The sequence below is a fragment of the Malaclemys terrapin genome, chromosome 6, assembly GCF_027887155.1.
Source record: "Malaclemys terrapin pileata isolate rMalTer1 chromosome 6, rMalTer1.hap1, whole genome shotgun sequence".
NCBI lineage: Eukaryota > Metazoa > Chordata > Testudines > Emydidae > Malaclemys > Malaclemys terrapin.
The window spans coordinates 66,137,849-66,155,161 of NC_071510.1; the positions used below are offsets into that span (position 1 = coordinate 66,137,849).

Here is a 17,313-nt window from a genome sequence, read left to right on the forward strand (position 1 = left end):
GTGAGAAAATGGAGTGCCTCTCTTTGCCTGCCTTGTATTAACTGTAGCAAAGGAAATGGAACAGTTTAGTGCTATTTTCCAGACAGGCCAGTTGGCCAGCCTATAATTTAGTCTTTCCAGCTCCACTGTTGCAAGCTGGACTCCTATTCTTGGTCACCAATCCCTTGCTTCCTGGTTCCATGGAACATTTCAAAGAGCATGCACTGTAATCCAGTTAAGTGCCCTCTTGTAGGGAAAGATAGATAGCAAAATTCAGCAGGAAAGTGGGTCCTGGCAGGGCAGGGAGACAAATGCCTGATTCTGTCTGCAACAAAATAGCAAGTTCTGCAGTAAAAATGCTGATTTCTGTGGCATCTGGGGGAAAAGCATAATTCCATGACCACAGAATTATAGCTGTCACTGGGCCCTGATTTTTGGGAAATGGGTCAGGTGATACCTCTTGGAGCTATTGTCTTAGGATCCTGGCAGACATCATTGGATTCAGAGTCTAGTTCTTCTGAGTTTGAGGGTATGTCTACACTATGAAATTAGGTCGATTTAATAGAAGTAGATTTTTTAGAAATCAATTTGATACAGTCAATTGTGTGTGTCCCCACTAAGTGCATTAAGTCGGCGGTGTGCGTCCACAGTACCAAGGCTAGCATCGACTTTCAGAGAGTTGCACTGTGGTAGCTATCCCACAGTTCCCGCAGTCTCCGCCGCCCACTGGAATTCTTGGTTGAGCTCCCAATGCCTGATGGGGCAAAAACATTGTCGCGGGTGGCTCTGGGTACATGTCGTCAGGGCCCCTCCCCCCCCCCTCCGTGAAAGCAACGGCAAAAAATTGTTTCTCGCCTTTTTTCCTGGGTTACCCGTGCAGACGACATACCACGGCAAGCATGGAGCCCGCTCAGCTCACTGTCACCGTATGTCTCCTGCAGTGCTACACAGTAGCATCCCCTTGCCTTGCCTTGCGGACGGCAGACGGTGCAATACGACTGCTAACCGTTGTCGTCATCCCATGGGTACTCCTGGCCGACCTTGGTTAGGTTGGTCGGGGGCACCCGGGCAGATGGGACAAAAATGGGAATGATTCCAGGTCATTCTCTTCTTTAAGTTTCGTCTAATAGGGATTCAGTCCTGCCTGGAATATCATGCCAGCTGAAGGCTTCTGCCTCAGGCTGCTCTCCCAGTCGGCAGCACCTGGGCAGTAGTAAGGAGCAATTCAGCTATAGGCTGAGCAAGTGCATAATGGTGGTAGAATGTGCCTTTGGATATTTAAAAGCTCACTGGCGCAGTTTACTGACTCGGTTAGACCTCAGCGAAACTGATAGTCCCATTGTTATTACTGCTCGCTGTGTGCTCCACAATATCTGTGAGAGTAAGGGGGAGACGTTTATGGTGGGGTGGGAGGTTGAGGCAAATTGCCTGGCCGCTGATTACGCGCAGCCAGACACCAGGGAGGTTAGAAGAGCACAGCAGGGCGTGCTGTGCATCAGAGAAGCTTTGAAAACCAGTTTCATGACTGACCAGGCTACGGTGTGAAAGTATTGTTTGTTTCTCCTTGATGAAAACCCGCCCCCTTGGTTCACTCTACTTCCCTGTAAGCCAACCGCCCTCCCGTCCCCCCCTTTGATCACCACTTGCAGAGGCAATAAAGTCATTGTTGTTTCAAATTCATGCATTCTTTATTAATTCATCACACAAATGGGGGGATAACTGCCAAGGTAGCCCGGGAGGGGTGGGGGAGAAGGGAAGCACAGGGGTGGGGTACTTGTAGGGGCACCCCCTAGAATGGCATGCAGCTCATCATAAAAGTGGCATGTCTGGGGCTCTGACCCGGAGCGGCCGTTTGCCTCTTTGGTTCTTTGGTCGGCTTGCCTGAGTTCCTTAAGTTTCATGTGGCACTGCTGCGCGTCCCTGTTATAACCTCTGTCCTTCATGCCCTTGGAGATTTTTTCAAATATTCCGGCATTTCGTCTTTTGGAACGGAGTTCAGATAGCACGGCTTCGTCTCCCCATACAGCGATCAGATCCAGTACCTCCCGTTCGGTCCATGCTGGAGCTCTTTTGCGATTCTGGGACTCCATGGTCACCTGTGCTGATCAGCTCGCCACGCTGGCCAGACAGGAAATGAAATTCAAAAGTTCGCGGGGCTTTTCCTATCTACCTGGCCAGTGCATCTGAGTTGAGAGTGCTGTCCAGAGCGGTCACAATGGAGCTCTCTGGGATAGCTCCCGGAGGCCAATACCGTCAAATTGCATCCACACTACCCCAAATTCGACCCAGTGGGGTTGATTTCAGCGCTAAACCCCTCATCGGGGAGGAGTACAGAAATCGATTTAATCCTGCACCCGTCCACACGATGAAGCCACTTTTGTCGACTTAAAGGGCTCTTAAAATCTATCTAATGCTGCAAATTTCAACCTATACTCGTAGTGTAGACTAGGAATGAGAGAGGTGCTTTTACAGCCCTTAAGAGTAAAAGAAGTATCCTCCATTATTTACATTTACTTTAGCAATGATTTTGTTTAAGTTACAGCTTTTCTAATATTTGTTTGTAGGGAACAGACCTCTTTGGAGGAGGGAGAGATTCCTTGGCTGCAATACCATGAAGAAATTGAAAGTAGCAGTGATGAGGAAAATGATCCAGTTAGCCATTTTGTGCATCCAGGATTTTTCATGTTGGATGGGAACAACAACCTTGAGGATGACTCCAGTATGAGTGAAGACTTAGACATGGAGTGGAGGTATGCATCTGTGCATAAAAGTGATCGGTTCTCTGTGTGAGACGATATTAGTAGTTAGTTATTCTGTCATCTTGCACTTCGTGCTATATTTAGGAGGCCTACAAATTGAGTATTGTTCTACTGCTTAAACAAGCTGATGATACTGCAGTTTCAGGCTTAACTTGCAATAAGTGCTGTTTCTTCCAACAAGAAGACTAAGACATTGTGTCATATTGATCAGCTTCAAATTTAAGATAGTTTTGATGTATTGGAGATCCAAGGGTTGTAATTTTGGATTCATTTCCAGGTTGATAAATGCCCCTATATAAATATTGTTATACAAATTTTTGATTACATAAGAATATGCATCTAATTGAATGTTGAAGTATATATGATCTTGGTAAAGGTTTTTATGTTGTAGTTACTCCTCTGCAATTATAGGGATTTAGATCTGCATTATAAACCTTTCAGAGTAGCAGCCATGTTAGTCTGTATCCGTAAAAAGAACAGGAGTACTTGTGGCACCTTAGAGACTAACAAATTTATTAGAGCATAAGCTTTCGTGGACTACAGCCCACTTCTTTGGATGCATACGCGAAGTGAGCTGTAGTCCACGAAAGCTTATGCTCTAATAAATTTGTTAGTCTCTAAGGTGCCACAAGTACTCCTGTTCTTTTTATTATAAACCTTGTCTTATTTCTCTTTTCAGTGCTATGCACATAGAAATCATTTTTATGATGCTGTTTAACATGTTTCTTTCCATTTCTGTGTTAAGATTACTTAGAAATATTGCAAAATAGCAAGACAATTACAGTGGGAGTAGGGAGATGACTTTACTTCCATATGCCATTGATAAGACCAATACTGGGATATTGCATACAGTCTGGTAGCTACATTTTAAAAAGAAAGTTGAAAAATTAGAGAGTGCAGAAAAGAGCCTCAAAAATAAATTGAAGGCCGGAGAAAATGTCTTAGAATGAGAGATTTAAGGAGGAGTTCAATCTCTTTAGCTTATCCAAAAGGAGAGTGAGAGGTGACTTGATTACAGTGTATTAGTAGCTTTATGCGGAGAAAATAGAGGGTGCCAAAGAGCTGTTTAATCTAGCAAAGAAAGGCTTTACAAGAACCAATGGCTGGAAGCTGAAGTCAGACAAATTCAAGTTAAAAATTAGTATCTGGTTTCTCACAATGAAGGCGATTAACAAGTAGAACAAACTACCAATGGAGGTGGTGGATTCTCCATTTCTTGCTGTCTAAATTGAGACTGGCTAAAGCATTTTTTTCAGAAAAGCAGCCAACCACAAGTTATGCTTTAGGTTAATGCAGTTTATTGGGCTCAGTACAAGAGTACCTGGATGAAATTCCATGGCCTGTGATGAACAGGAAGTCAGATTAGATGATCTAATGATTTCTTCTGGCTTTAAACTATATAAATCTATCAGATAACTGAATCTGGTGACAAAGGTAAGGGGGTGTGTTGGTTTTCAATTTTTTTTTTTTTAAACCTTAGGAATATCAAGTCTTTTTTCCAAGATTTGGCTGAGGGACCACTTTGTGGGGGTGGGAGGTGTGAACAAGTACAGTGTTAACTTTCAGCCCTTAATTGAAAATGTGGGATGTTGAATTTTTAGAATAGTTTTCATTCAAAAATTTTAGGTATTTAAGTTCAAAAGTGTGAACAAAAACAGAGTTTTAAGCAGCCTAATTACAAGTCCTACCTTTACAATAGTTCACCTTTCACTTCTATTGTTGTGGTGACATCACAGTCTATTCCAGGTGAGACAGGACCTGAGTTCCTAATGTAAAAAAATAAGCAGGAAATAACCTTTTTTGTTGGGGGAGGGAGCAAGAGCTTTCAGAGTGTGGCTTAGCATCATGGAGACCTAAAAGGCACAACCCCAAGTCTTGTCTCAATTTTGGGGGGAAAAAAATAGGGAATATCTTTTAGGGATGGTAAGAATACAGAAAGCATATCCCTTATACCTAGCAAATGCTGATACCTGCATCTTGCAATATCTGCTCATATCAAAGCGTTGTCACTAAATTATACTGATGAAATTATAGAAAGTAGCTCTAAAATAAATTGCTTTTATTTTTCATGAGCATAATATAGAAAAGCATCAGATATAAATGCAGAAATGGTGTCAGAAGCTTGATACGGGGTTGTTCCATTGCAGAGTGCACAATTTTACTTAAAATAGAAGTAAATGTTTTTGAACAAGTATAGACACACAGTGTCTAGTCTATCTCAGCATCTGTATGCAGAGACATGAAGCATAAAATTTTCAAATGGGCATACTCCTGACAGATTCACAAACATCCTCTAATTGACATATACAAACCCAGCTTTTATGCAGTCCTTAGGATTTGTATGCAGTGTAGTTGTAGCTGTGTCAGTCCCAGGATATTAGAGAGACAAAGAGGGTGAGGCAATATTTTTTATTGAACCAATATCTTTGGTTTAGTAAAAAGATATTCCCTCACACACCTTGTCTCTCTCATTAGGATTTGTCTGGTTTTTGTCTGACAGATCCAAGTAATTTTTCAATTGAATATTGTTAAGGCTCCACTTAAAATGGAGGCTCTGTTTCCTAATATTGCATTTTTGGTGTTTTCAGACTACTTGATGAATTTGGTGATGGCCTAGGAGTTGCTCAAGCCATTTCTTATGTGGATCCTCAGTTTCTCACATATATGGCACTGGAGGAGCGTTTGGCACAGGCCATGGAGGTATTGAAATACGGTTTCTGACTTCTGTGTAAAAATAAAAACGAAACGCATTAAAATGACTAAAACCATATCACCAGACTAGCTTAAAGGAGCCTAAAGATGACAATTTTCATTTTGTTTTGAGTGGTAATGCACCAGTGTGTTCCACAGATATGGTCCCTGTGTGTATTGATTCATATCGACTCACTTTTTAATAACATACATTTTTACTACTTTTTATTCTTGTAAGCTCTGCTGATCTAAACAAGTATGAAACAGTGAGCTAGATACATTTGCTAGTGTGTTATCATTTCCTAGTGCATCATTCATTTAGGTGAAAGTGATCATGAAATGACAGATTTCATGATTCTGTAGAAAGGAAGGATGGAGAGCAGCAGAATAAGGCCAGTGGACTTGAAAAAAGAATATTTTGTAGAAAATCAGAGAATTAGTGGGTAAGGTTCCATTGGGGAAAAAAATCTAAGGGAAAAAGGAATTCACAGGAGCTGGCAGTTTCTCAAAGAAACAGTATTTCAGGCACAACAGCAAACTATCCTGATGCAAAGGAAAGAGAAGAAGAAGAAGAATAGCAAGAGGCCATTATGGCTCCATCATGATCTCTTTAATGACCTGAAAATCAAAAAGGAATCCTACAAAAGGTGGAAACATGGCCAGATTACTAAGGATGAATATAAATGAATACCACAAGCATGTAGGGACAAAATCACAAAGGCTAAGGCACAAAATGAGTTACACCTAGCAAGGGTCATGAGACAATAAGAAGAGGTTCTATAAATACCTTGGGAGCAAAGAAAGACACAGTACAGTGTAGGTCTACTACTTAGCAGGGAAGGAGAACTAATGCTGGATGACACCAAGAAGACTGTGTTGCCTCAGTCTTCAATTAAAAAGGGGTGAATGGTGACCAGATGTTTAACACAATTAATATTAACGAAGACTAGGAAGGAATACAAGTCAGAATAGAGAAAGTACTGGTTAAAGAATGTTTATATAACTTAGATGTATTCAAGTCAGCAGCACCTCACAAAATTCATGGTAGGGTACTAAAGCAATCTTTGAACCATTAGCAATTATCTTTGAGAACTCATTGAGGATGGGTGATATGCAGGAGGACTGGAAGGGGCATACAGTACATGTCTTTTATAATTGAAAACTTCTATATCTGGAAAGATACTGCAACGAATTATTAAACAATCAATTTGTAAGCACCTAGAGGATAATTGAATGATCAGTAATAGCCAATATGGATTTGTCAAGAACAAATAAAGCCAGACAAACCTAATTACTTTCTTTGACTTTCTTTGACTTGGATAATGGAATAGAGACTATGCGTATAAAATTTGCACTTGACACTAAGTTGTTAGGGATTGCAAGCACTTTGCAGGACAGGATTCGAATTCAAAAGACCTTGACAAATTGAAGAATTGGTCTGAAAATCAACAAGATGAAATTCAATAAAGAGAAGTGGAATATACTACACGTAAGAAGGAAAAATCTCATGAATAAATACAAAATGGGTGAATAACTGCCTAGGTGATAGTACAGCTGGGTGTTATATGAGCCAGCAATGTAAGGCAGTTGCAAAAGAGACTAATATCATTGTGGGGTGTTCTAACAGGATTGTCGTATGTAAGGCACAAGGGGCAATTGTTTTGTTCCGCTCAGCACTGTGGAGGCCCCATCCGCAGTGTTGCATCCAGTTTTGGGTGCTCACACATAAAGAAAAATGTGGATAAATGGGAGAGACTCCAGAGGAGAGCAGCAAAAATTCGAACAGGTTTAGAAAACCTGACCAATGAGGAAAGGTTTTTTAAAAAAACAACAACAAAAAACTGTGTGTGTTCAGTATTGAGAAAAAGATAGAAGAGGGGCATGATGAGTCTTTAAATGTGCTGTTATAAAAAGGATAGTGATTGGTGGTCCTTCATGCCTACTGAAAGTAGGACAAGAAGTAATCAGCTTAATCTGCAGCAAGAAACATTTAGGTTAGATATTAGGAAAAACTTTCTAAATCTAAGGATAGTTAAGTATTGGAATAGGCTACCAAGGGAGGCTGTGGAATTCTTATCATTGGAGGTTTTTCTTCAAGTGTTTGCATCCAAGTGTTCCACTCAGGTATGTACCCACCCAGCACACCAAAGCTGGAGAACTTTGCTTAGCAGTATCTGTACAGGTGGTGATCCTACCCATACCTGCGTCAATTTCTTCTCACAGTCCAGAGCTTGAGTCAGAGTGCTCATTGTGGTTTTTACCTCATGCATTGTTTCACATTGCTGTCTGTGGGGTTTTCCCCCCTGTATATAGTTGTTAGTTGTAGTTCGTGTAGAAGTACCCCTAGGTTTAGTTTACTAATAGTTAGTTAGGATTTTGCCTGGTGTGATGCCTTCACTGTTGTGTGGTGTAGCGAACGCTTATAGTGACCTCAGACTTGTTGGGGAAGGGCACGTTAAAGAAATGTGCAAGTCATTCAAGAAGAGAAAGGTAAAGAAATGCAGATGGCCAGAAGCTTTCACTTGAAGCAGTACCTTCTGGAGCAGATCATGAGGTCTGCTTCAGAACTAGAGACCTCCACAAATTGCCAGATCCCTTAGTGGGCATCTGAGCCAGCACAGGTTGTTGTTTGGCCAGGTAAGGATTCCTCTTCCAGGAGGAAGAGAGACTGTTTCCATTCCTCTGGTCCTCCTAGACAGAGATCTCATAAAATGGACCAGGGTCGTTCCAGAGGTAGGAGAGATTTCTTTTCCCCTTCTAAGAGGAGTGCAGACCAAGACCGTGATTCATCTGATACAATTGATAGAGCAGGGATGTCTACTTGTTCTCTGGTACTGAGGTGAGAGGTCTGTACTATTGACTCTGTACTCTGGCGTATTGGGCAGTATCAGACTTGTTTTGTCTGTCTGTTCCTGACTGTCCACTAATTCGGGAATGTTCAGGTGTGATGGCTGCTTCTTCGGGGTCCTTTGCGCAATGTGAAATTATTAAAGACTGGACATTGTTGTTGACACCTTCCTGCACCTTTTCCAGTTTAGGGCGTAGAGTTGAGGTTGCCCACCTGTTCGGTACTGAAGGGCTTTTCAGTGCAGGTACTATTTTCAGTGCATATGACGACGCCGGTGCATGCTGCAGCCACAGACAAGGGTTACTCCTGCTGAACTGATTGAGCTTGAACTGTTGTTACAGGCACCACAGAAGATTCCATTGGCTCTGCTTCTTCCTATTCTTCATCTCCAGGTGCTGGATTCTTCCTCCCCCATGCTTGAGGATTTTAAATCGTATCAGGACCTCCTGAGGTGCATGGCTTCAGCCTTGGGCGTTCAGGCTGAGTTGTTCAGGAGAACACCCATAAGCTGCTGAATATTCTCCAGTCCTCCGCTCCAGGGAAGGTAGCTTTCCCCATAATTGAAGTGATTTTGGAACCTGCAAAGACTCTCTGAGGAACACTCTGGTAGCCTTACCACCCACAACGAAGTGCACTAATAAGAGAAATCGTGCCTATCTATGGTTTTGAGCACTTCTACTTGCATCTAGCGCCTAACTTTCATGTCATAACTTTGGCAAATGAGAGGTTAAGACAGAGGATATAAATCAACACCAAAAGAAAAGGACTCTAAAAGATTGGAGTTGTTGGAGAGGAAAATATATTCAGTCTTGTCCTTACAAATGCGAGTTGTCAAAGTACAAGTTTATAAATTGGGAAGTGATAGCAAAATTTACAGATAAGTTGCCAGAATCCTTGAGGGGGAGAGTTTAAGACTTACATTGCAGAAGTCCATTTGGGGCAAAGATGTCACTATAATCAGTTTTGGACATGGCAGATGCTTCCTCTCGAGTTATGCCATCTGCTGTAGCAATGAGAAGGGCTTCGTTGTTACAGAACTCTGATACAGCTCCTGAGGTCCAAAAAATGATTGAGGACTTACTCTTTGACGGTCAATTTTTGTTTTTAGAGAAAACTGATGAAACGTTGCATTCCTTTAAGATCTCTCAAGCTACATTGTGTTCATTGGGTTTTTTTTTTTTTTTTTACCCTGGCGGTAAAAGATCTCATTTCATGGGGCAAGAGCAAAAGGATCAATATCATCCTCAGCAGTTCTTAAGGTCAGATTATCCCACTAGACAGCAGGACTTCTCCAGAAAGGGGTACAAGTCAAGTAAGAGGTCTTCTGGTTCCAATTTCACCCAGTCAGCCTGTCTTTCTTCTGTTTTGGGCAAGCCGTCAATGTGACTCTCCGAGGTCAACATTCCAGTAATCAAGCTTTCAAGTCATCTCCCCTCCATTTGGGGTGGGGGGGAGACAGGCTATCCCACCTCTACAGGGCTTTGGAGTCAATAACTATGGACAAGGATGTCCTAAGCACTGTGGGACTGGGTAATGCCATTCCATCCCCCCTTCCACCCTCCTACACCATCCCTTTTGTGGGACCCCTCTCATGAGTCTCTGCTTCTACAGCAGGTGAAAGCTCTTTGGGCTTTGTAGGCCATAGAGGAGATTCCCCTTCAGAATCAGGGAAAGGGATTCTACTCACAGTACTTCCTGATCCCCAAGTCCAAGAGAGGAGTGAGACCTATCCTCAATCTCCATCTCAACAAGTACATCAGATACATGAGTTTCTGTATGGTTAACCTAGCTGCTATTCTCCCTGCTTAGAACCACAAGTGGTTTTCCCCGCTCAGTCTTCAGAACATTTACTTCCATGTGATAATTTTCCCAAGTCACAGGTGGTTTCTGAGATTTGTAGTGGCAGGCCAGCATTATCAGTACACTGTGTTGCCATTTGGCCTGTCCTTGGCTCGACATTTATCAAATGCATGACTGTAGTAGCAGCATATCTCAGAAGAAGAGGAATTCATGTTTTTCTGTACCTGGACGGTTGGTTAGTGAAGGGCAAGTCCAGAGATCAAGTCCTCTCTCATGTCAAATTCACTTTGCATCTCTTCGATCGTTTGGCTCTGATTTTGAACAAAGGGAAGTGACCGTTAACACAAACACAAAAAATCTAGTTCGAGTGCATTCCTGACCTATGAACAATTTCAAGCAATTCATTGCCTGTGTCTGTCTTTCTGCTCTCACCTTTCAACTATGATATGTGTATGTCTGAGATTAAGCCATATGTTGGCATGCATTTATGCGGTCCAGCATGCAAGATTACACCTTCATCTTCAGGACTAGTTGAAGTTGGTATATCACCTGGATTGTCAGTAACTGAATTGCATAGTGCTTATGGCACTGCCTGTCCTCGAGTCCCTAGGGTAGTGGACAGATCATATTGATATGAGGGAGAGTTGTTCCCTTTGCCTGTCCCCTTCTGGTCAGGACATAGAAACTGATTCCTTTCACCAGGGAGCACATCGGGGGACATTGAAGGTTCAAGGTTTATTGACAGAACAAGACTTTCCCTTCAAATTAACATCCTGGAGTTTCAAGCAATTTACAATATGTGCAGAGCATTTTGGATACAGAACAAGGACACAGCAGTTCACATACTTCTCAACAACAACACTGCAGTGTAGCAGGAAGGAAGGCCCACTCCAACCAGCTTTGTCAGGAGGCAATAAAATGTTGGCAGTTCTGCATCAAGTAGAGCATTATTCCCTACAGACACTCACTTACCCGGGGTCTAGAATCACTTAGCTGATCACCTCAGCAGGTATTTCTCCTGGAATCATGAGTGGGCTCTGAAGACCAGTGTGCAGAGGTCCAGCTTTCTAGAATGAGGCATCTGGCTCTCACCCTGTTTGCAATGAAAGAAAAAGTGTCATTTGTTTTGTTCTTGAGCAGGTCTCCATCCAGGCTCCTTAACCAATGCCTTCCGTCTGAACTGAGGATCAGCACTCATTTATGTCTTTCCCCCAATCTCACTTGTTCCTCAGTTTATTCTCAAACTGAAGCTGGATCGTACCAAACAAATTCTCATTGCATTAGCTTGGTTGAGACAATGTTAGTTCCCTGACCTCATCAGCCTATCTGTTTGACCCCAGCTCCAGTGTTTCTTCCTCTTTATACTTATCAACTGACTCAGCACCATGGTTGATTTTGGTATCCAGCACTGAGAAGTCTACACCTCAGGCATGGATGCTGCATGGCTAGATGAGGAGAAGGAACACTGTTTGGAAGCTGTTAGACAAGTGCTACTCAACAGTAGTCAACCCTCTGGTAGAGCTACCTATTTGGATAAGTCGAAGTGGTTTTCAATTTGGTTCCTAAACTGTGGGGTTCAACGGATGCTAACCCATGTCTAGGACATTTTGGAGTATCTGTTACACCTTCAATCCTCTGGTCTGTTTCTCAGCTTCTTGAGGGTCCACTTAGCGGTGATCTTAGTGTTCAATCCTCTGATAGTCAATTTTCTCAAACTCCCTGTCAGTGAAATTTCTAAAAGTAATAATTTGTCTTTTTCAACCAGTGAAAGAAGTGGTTCCTTTATGGGACCTTAATACTGTGCTGGCTGTCCTACTCCATCTGAGCCCTTGGCAATCTTGTTTTCTGTCTCTAATGTCCTACTCCCACGACCTGCATCTGAAGAAGTGAGGTTCTTACCCACGAAAGCTTATGCTCCCAATACTTCTGTTAGTCTTAAAGGTGCCACAGGACCCTCTGTTGCTTTCTACTCCCAATGTGCTGTCACATCTGCAAGAAGAGTAAATGAGCCACAGGCTTTAAGGGCAGAGCCCTTGTATACTCAGTTTTTCAAAGGTAATGTGGCCCTAAGGTGGCATATGGAGTAGCTCAGGTCACACCTCCAGTTGCAGACTCATTCAACTAGCGCCCAAGTGACACAGATCACATTCCTCAATGGTGTTTCAGGTCTGACATTTTCAGGGCTGCTACCTGGTCTTCAGTGCAAAATTTTTGTCTGAAGTGGTTTCATAGTTTCATCTTTACCAAATAGTATATTTACCAGTATTCTTGCCTAAGCCACATTCAAATGCAAATGAGCAGGATCTTTGTGTTGGATGTGAGACAATGATTGGCATTTTATTTAGTTCATCATGTCATCTTTTTGTCTCCTATGCATATCAGAAAATGGGTCAGGGGGTCTCTGCACAGACGATTTCCAGATGGCTAGCTTCCTGTATTATGATGGCATATGGAGTAGCTCAGGCCACACCTCCACAAAAGTTACAGACTCATTCAGTTAGGGCCCAAATGACATCGATCACATTCCTCAATAATGTTTCAATATTGGACATTTCAGGGCTGCTGCCTGGTCTTCAGTGTATACTTTTAGCAAACACTTTATCATGGCTGTATCTAGATCAGATACAAACTTTGGGAAGGTAGTTCTGCAGTTGTTCTATAAATAGACTCTGATCTCACCTCCTACTCATTCGCTTGTGAGTCACCTGATCTGCAACCACTTGAAGAAGAAAAGACAATTACTTAGTACCTCATGACATATTGATTAAGAAGCCAGAATAATATAAAATTAACATGGCACACATTAAATGGATTAATAACTGGCTAACTGTTAGGTCTCAAAACATAACTGTAAATGGGGAATCATCATCAAGCATGTCTGTTTCCACTGGGATCCCACAGGGATCAGTTCGTGGTCCCATGCCATTTAACATTTTTATCAGTTACGTGGAAGAAAACAACATAATCGCTGATAAAGTTTGCAGATGACACAACACACAAATCGGGGGGGGGGGGGGGGGGGGAGAGGGTGAATAATGAAGAGGGCAGGTTACTGGTACAGAGCAACCTGAATCACTTGGTAAAATGGGCACAAGCAAACAATATGTGTTTTAATGGGACTAAGTGTAAATATATACATCTAGGAACAAAGAATGTAGGGCATACTTACAAGATGGGGTTACTCTATCCAGGGAAGTCGTGACTCTGAAAAAGATTTGGGAGTCATGGTGGATAATCAGCTGAACATGAGCACCCAGTGTGACACTGTGGCCAAAAGAGCTAATGTGATCCTGGGGTGCATAAACAGGGGAATCTTGAGTAGGAATAGAGAGGTATTATTTTACTTGGCACCAGTGTGACTGCTGCTGGAATGCAGAGTCCAGTTCTGGTGTCCACAATTCCAGAAGGAAGCTGATAAATTAGATAGGGTTCAGGGAAGAGCCACAAGAATGGTTGAAGGATTAAAAAACAGTGATGCTCAAGGAGTTCTATCTATTTAGTTTAACATGTTATGGGATGACTTGATGCCAGTCAGTAAGTGTCTACATAGGGAATAAATATTTTTAATGGACTCTTAAAATTACTTTGCTGTTCCTCATTAAGATAAGTTAATCTCCAACCAATGAAATAACAATAATGATGGCAATCATACATTCATATACATACATTTCAAACTGTTCTAGGAATATTGGCAATTTCTTCATATTTACAATCTGAATATGGAACATTCAGTAATGGTAGGATTCATGCCCAGAAATTATTTCTGCTTAACCCTAATTCTAAATACATTTTTTCCCTCTTTTTGTGCCTTGATACCACAGTGGTGCAGGATATATTTCTGCTTTAGATTTGGTTCAGGTCCATTTTAAGAAAAGGTGGCAATATTTCCAGTCTTAATTATCTTGCTCTGGTAGACAACAGATGACCTCTTCTCTATAGCATCATACAGAGCATTGCTCTAAACTTTTAGCGGTTGGCCTTCTCATGTCAAAACTAAAATTCAACAGTGTAGTTCAGTTTGGTATTCCTGTCGTAATAAGATGTTGAGGTCCCATGTAGTTTTAATTAAGGATCTGGAGAGGGGAGTGAGTGGGGAGGCGTGTACATAACATAAAGTGATTTAGGCTAGTCAGGACCATTGGGGATGGTGAGAAATTTCAGAGAGACCTAAATACACGAGGTGAAAAGACAACAAAATGGCAAACAAAATTCATTGTCAATAAATGCAATGTAAGGCATTTTGGAAAGAAAAAATTAAACAACTCGTACACCTTACAGGTTTATAAATCAATTGTATCTACTCAAGAAAGCGACCTTTCCATCATTATAGCTAATTCAGTAAAGAGTTCTTGATGTGCAGCTACAGTTTAAAAAAAAGTTAGAGTGCATAAGAAAAAGGTTTGAGAATAGAACAAACAATATTAAATGCTTTTATATAAATCAGTGATGTAATGTCATCTGGAATAGTGTGTGTGCAATCCTGTCTCCCCCTCTCAAGAAGGATATTACAAAACTATGGGTGATTCAGGAAGAAGAAAGAGTGATGAAGGGAAGGGAAAAATTCTCATGTGAAGAGAGATTGAAAAGTTTGAGAGAATAAAAGGGGACATGAAAAATATGTAAAATAATGAATGGTCTAGAAAAGGAGAATTAGGTACTTTTTCTCTTGTCTCATAACAAAAGAACAAGGGAACATTTGATGAAATTAAAAGATGATAAATTCAAAATAGATAAAAATAAATTTTTTACTCGATCAGTAATTAAACTGTGGAATTTGCTGCCATGGGATATCGTTGAGGCCAATAATTTAACAAAATGTCAAAAGGAATTGGATAATCTATATATCAGAATAATTAGTCAGAATTATAATGCATGGTCATAAAAAATTTGGAAGAGATTGAGATTGGCTAAAGATTAAATGTTAGAGGTCAGGTGAGACCTAATGTGAGGAGCAGATTATCCCACATTTGCCTACCGTGGGGTTCTTTACCTTTTTTTTGGACATCTGATGTTAGTCACTGTCAGACAGGATACTGAGCTATATGGACAATGGGTCTGACCCAGTATGGCAATTCTCATGTCCCGAGACTCCTCAACCTTAGATTGCATTGTACAAAAGAAGTGCTAAATGGTGCTTTTGGACGTGTAATGTACCGTTGTAAAGTAATTGCTGCAGTGAGTACCTGGTATGTGATGCTGTAAATGCAGGAGCAACATCATTTGACTACCAGTCCATTAGTTCAAAGAGGTGAATTCAATAGTCTTGTTTGTTGTGGTACACATGGAAAATTTTTTAAATCTCTGTCTAGAGCTCACTTCCTTAATATAGTGATCATGGGCCTCTTCAATCCTCTCCTGGTAATAGCCGTGGGAGGAGATCTGGGAGATGAAAAACCCCATGAGGATTCCTTCACGTTTTTCTTCAAATCATTTAATTGGGACAGGGGTTGTAGCATCAGCAGTGATTCTGTTCCCATGCCACCTAGGTCCCCTAAGACCCATGAGAAGTCAGGGCCATCCAAACAAAAGTCATACCTCTGCATCTGCTCTAGACCTTCTACCACTCAGCTCTACCCAGATTCTTGACAGCATGTCTCAATTGGAGACAAATTGCTTTACCTGTGCTAGTCCTTTACCAAGTCACAGGTTTTCTTTCCACTCGGGGGACAGAGGTAACTGAGTGGCTTCTCTGCACAAGAATAGGGGAGCCTGCATGGGGAGGGCAAATCCTTTATGTTGGTTATATTTGCCAGATAATCTTGTCCTATATGTGTTCATATTCATATGTTTATACCTGACCCAGAAGTCCAGGGGTGTTGAGCCTACAAGAAGTTTGTCTATATTACTAGTATGCAACAGACTTAAGCTCTTCTATCGGAAGAAAAGCATGAGCCCCTGTCTAATTCCACCCTATAAAGGCAATCCTCGGGGGCTGTATGCCTGATTGACTGAGAGAGCTGCTGTAATTATGGTAGTATCGTTGGGAGCTGTTGAGCATTCTGTCCAATTAGTAAATCATGGATGACTGTAAACAAGTTCTTATTCAGTCTTTGAGATTGACACAAGTCCTATCCAGTTAATTTTTATATTGGACCAGGAGGAAAGACAGTTCCCTTAGAACAGTGGTTCTCAACCTATTTACCATTGTGGGTCTCATATGCAGAACTCTGTGCTTATGTGGGCCACATCCACACAATATATATACTACCTGTATGGCCCTGAGTATGTCACATGGGACTCAGCTGAGTGCTGATTGGGCCGCCAGTTGAGAACCACTGCCTTGGACTATACCAGTGTTTAAAATTTAGGTTTTAGTTGTCTGAAACGTTATGGCAAGCAAAAGAGCCTGATTTAATTGATTTTTGTCAGCAGTACCTAAATGCCCAATAGGATGTTTCAAAGAATCATAGATGTCTTTAATAACTGGTTGACACTTATGATACCTGGTACATACATCACTTCCCTACGCTTCCTGGAAAATCCCATTGTAGGATATTATCATTCTCATTTGTAAATTAAAGTAATTCTATAAAGGTATGGAGACTATGCTCTTGGCTGGACAAATTTAGCAATTCTGTATTGTGTTGCCAGTGTTGACACAATGTATGTGTTGATACAATTTGGATCTAATACCATATTCACAGAGCCTCTATGAAAGTCCGGATTCAGATCCCTCTCACTAAAATCTCAACCTTTTTCTGGTTTTATGTCATTATCAAGGGCATCAGGATGGCTCTTCATCTACAAATAAGTCTGGAGCTAATGTAAATACAGCTTCTTTAAGGAGAAAAAATAGCTCATAGGTTATTAAATACCTTATAGGAGCGGATGGGTTTTAAACTTGCATGCCATTCTATCTGTTGCACTTTCTCCAGTCAGTGTCCTCTTTATTGTTACCAGAATAAATGTAGGTGTTCCTGTATTAATGATTCTTTACCTTTTTTCAGTGAAAAGTCATTCCACAATCCTGTCCTAATTTTATTAATACCAAGAATCAACCCTGCATGTGTAATATGTGCCTTCCAGGCTGGAGGGGAATTGGCTTTCACAGTACAAAAAGGAGCAAACTTTCACACACAATTAATATCAGTACAGAAAACCTGATTTATTATAATAGTGGCTACAACTTCTTATAAGGCAAGAAACCAGTACAGCGATTTCAGCATTCTGATTAATAACCGAGCCTAATGAAAATGAGTAATTTGAGGATTTTGAGTCCTAATATACACTTACACC

The 17,313-nt window shown here is 41.3% G+C and overlaps 1 protein-coding gene across 4 annotated transcripts in view; it reads left to right on the forward strand.

Moving 5' to 3' along the window:
- PJA2 (praja ring finger ubiquitin ligase 2) overlaps window positions 1–17,313 on the forward strand; it is an 86,518-nt gene that overhangs the window by 60,647 nt on the left and 8,558 nt on the right. For all 4 annotated transcript variants that reach the window (XM_054032354.1, XM_054032352.1, XM_054032353.1 and 1 more), the window contains 2 exons: window positions 2,544–2,729; window positions 5,327–5,438. In XM_054032354.1, coding sequence (XP_053888329.1) covers window positions 2,544–2,729; window positions 5,327–5,438 — 298 coding nt within the window. The remainder of the gene's footprint in view (window positions 1–2,543; window positions 2,730–5,326; window positions 5,439–17,313) is intronic.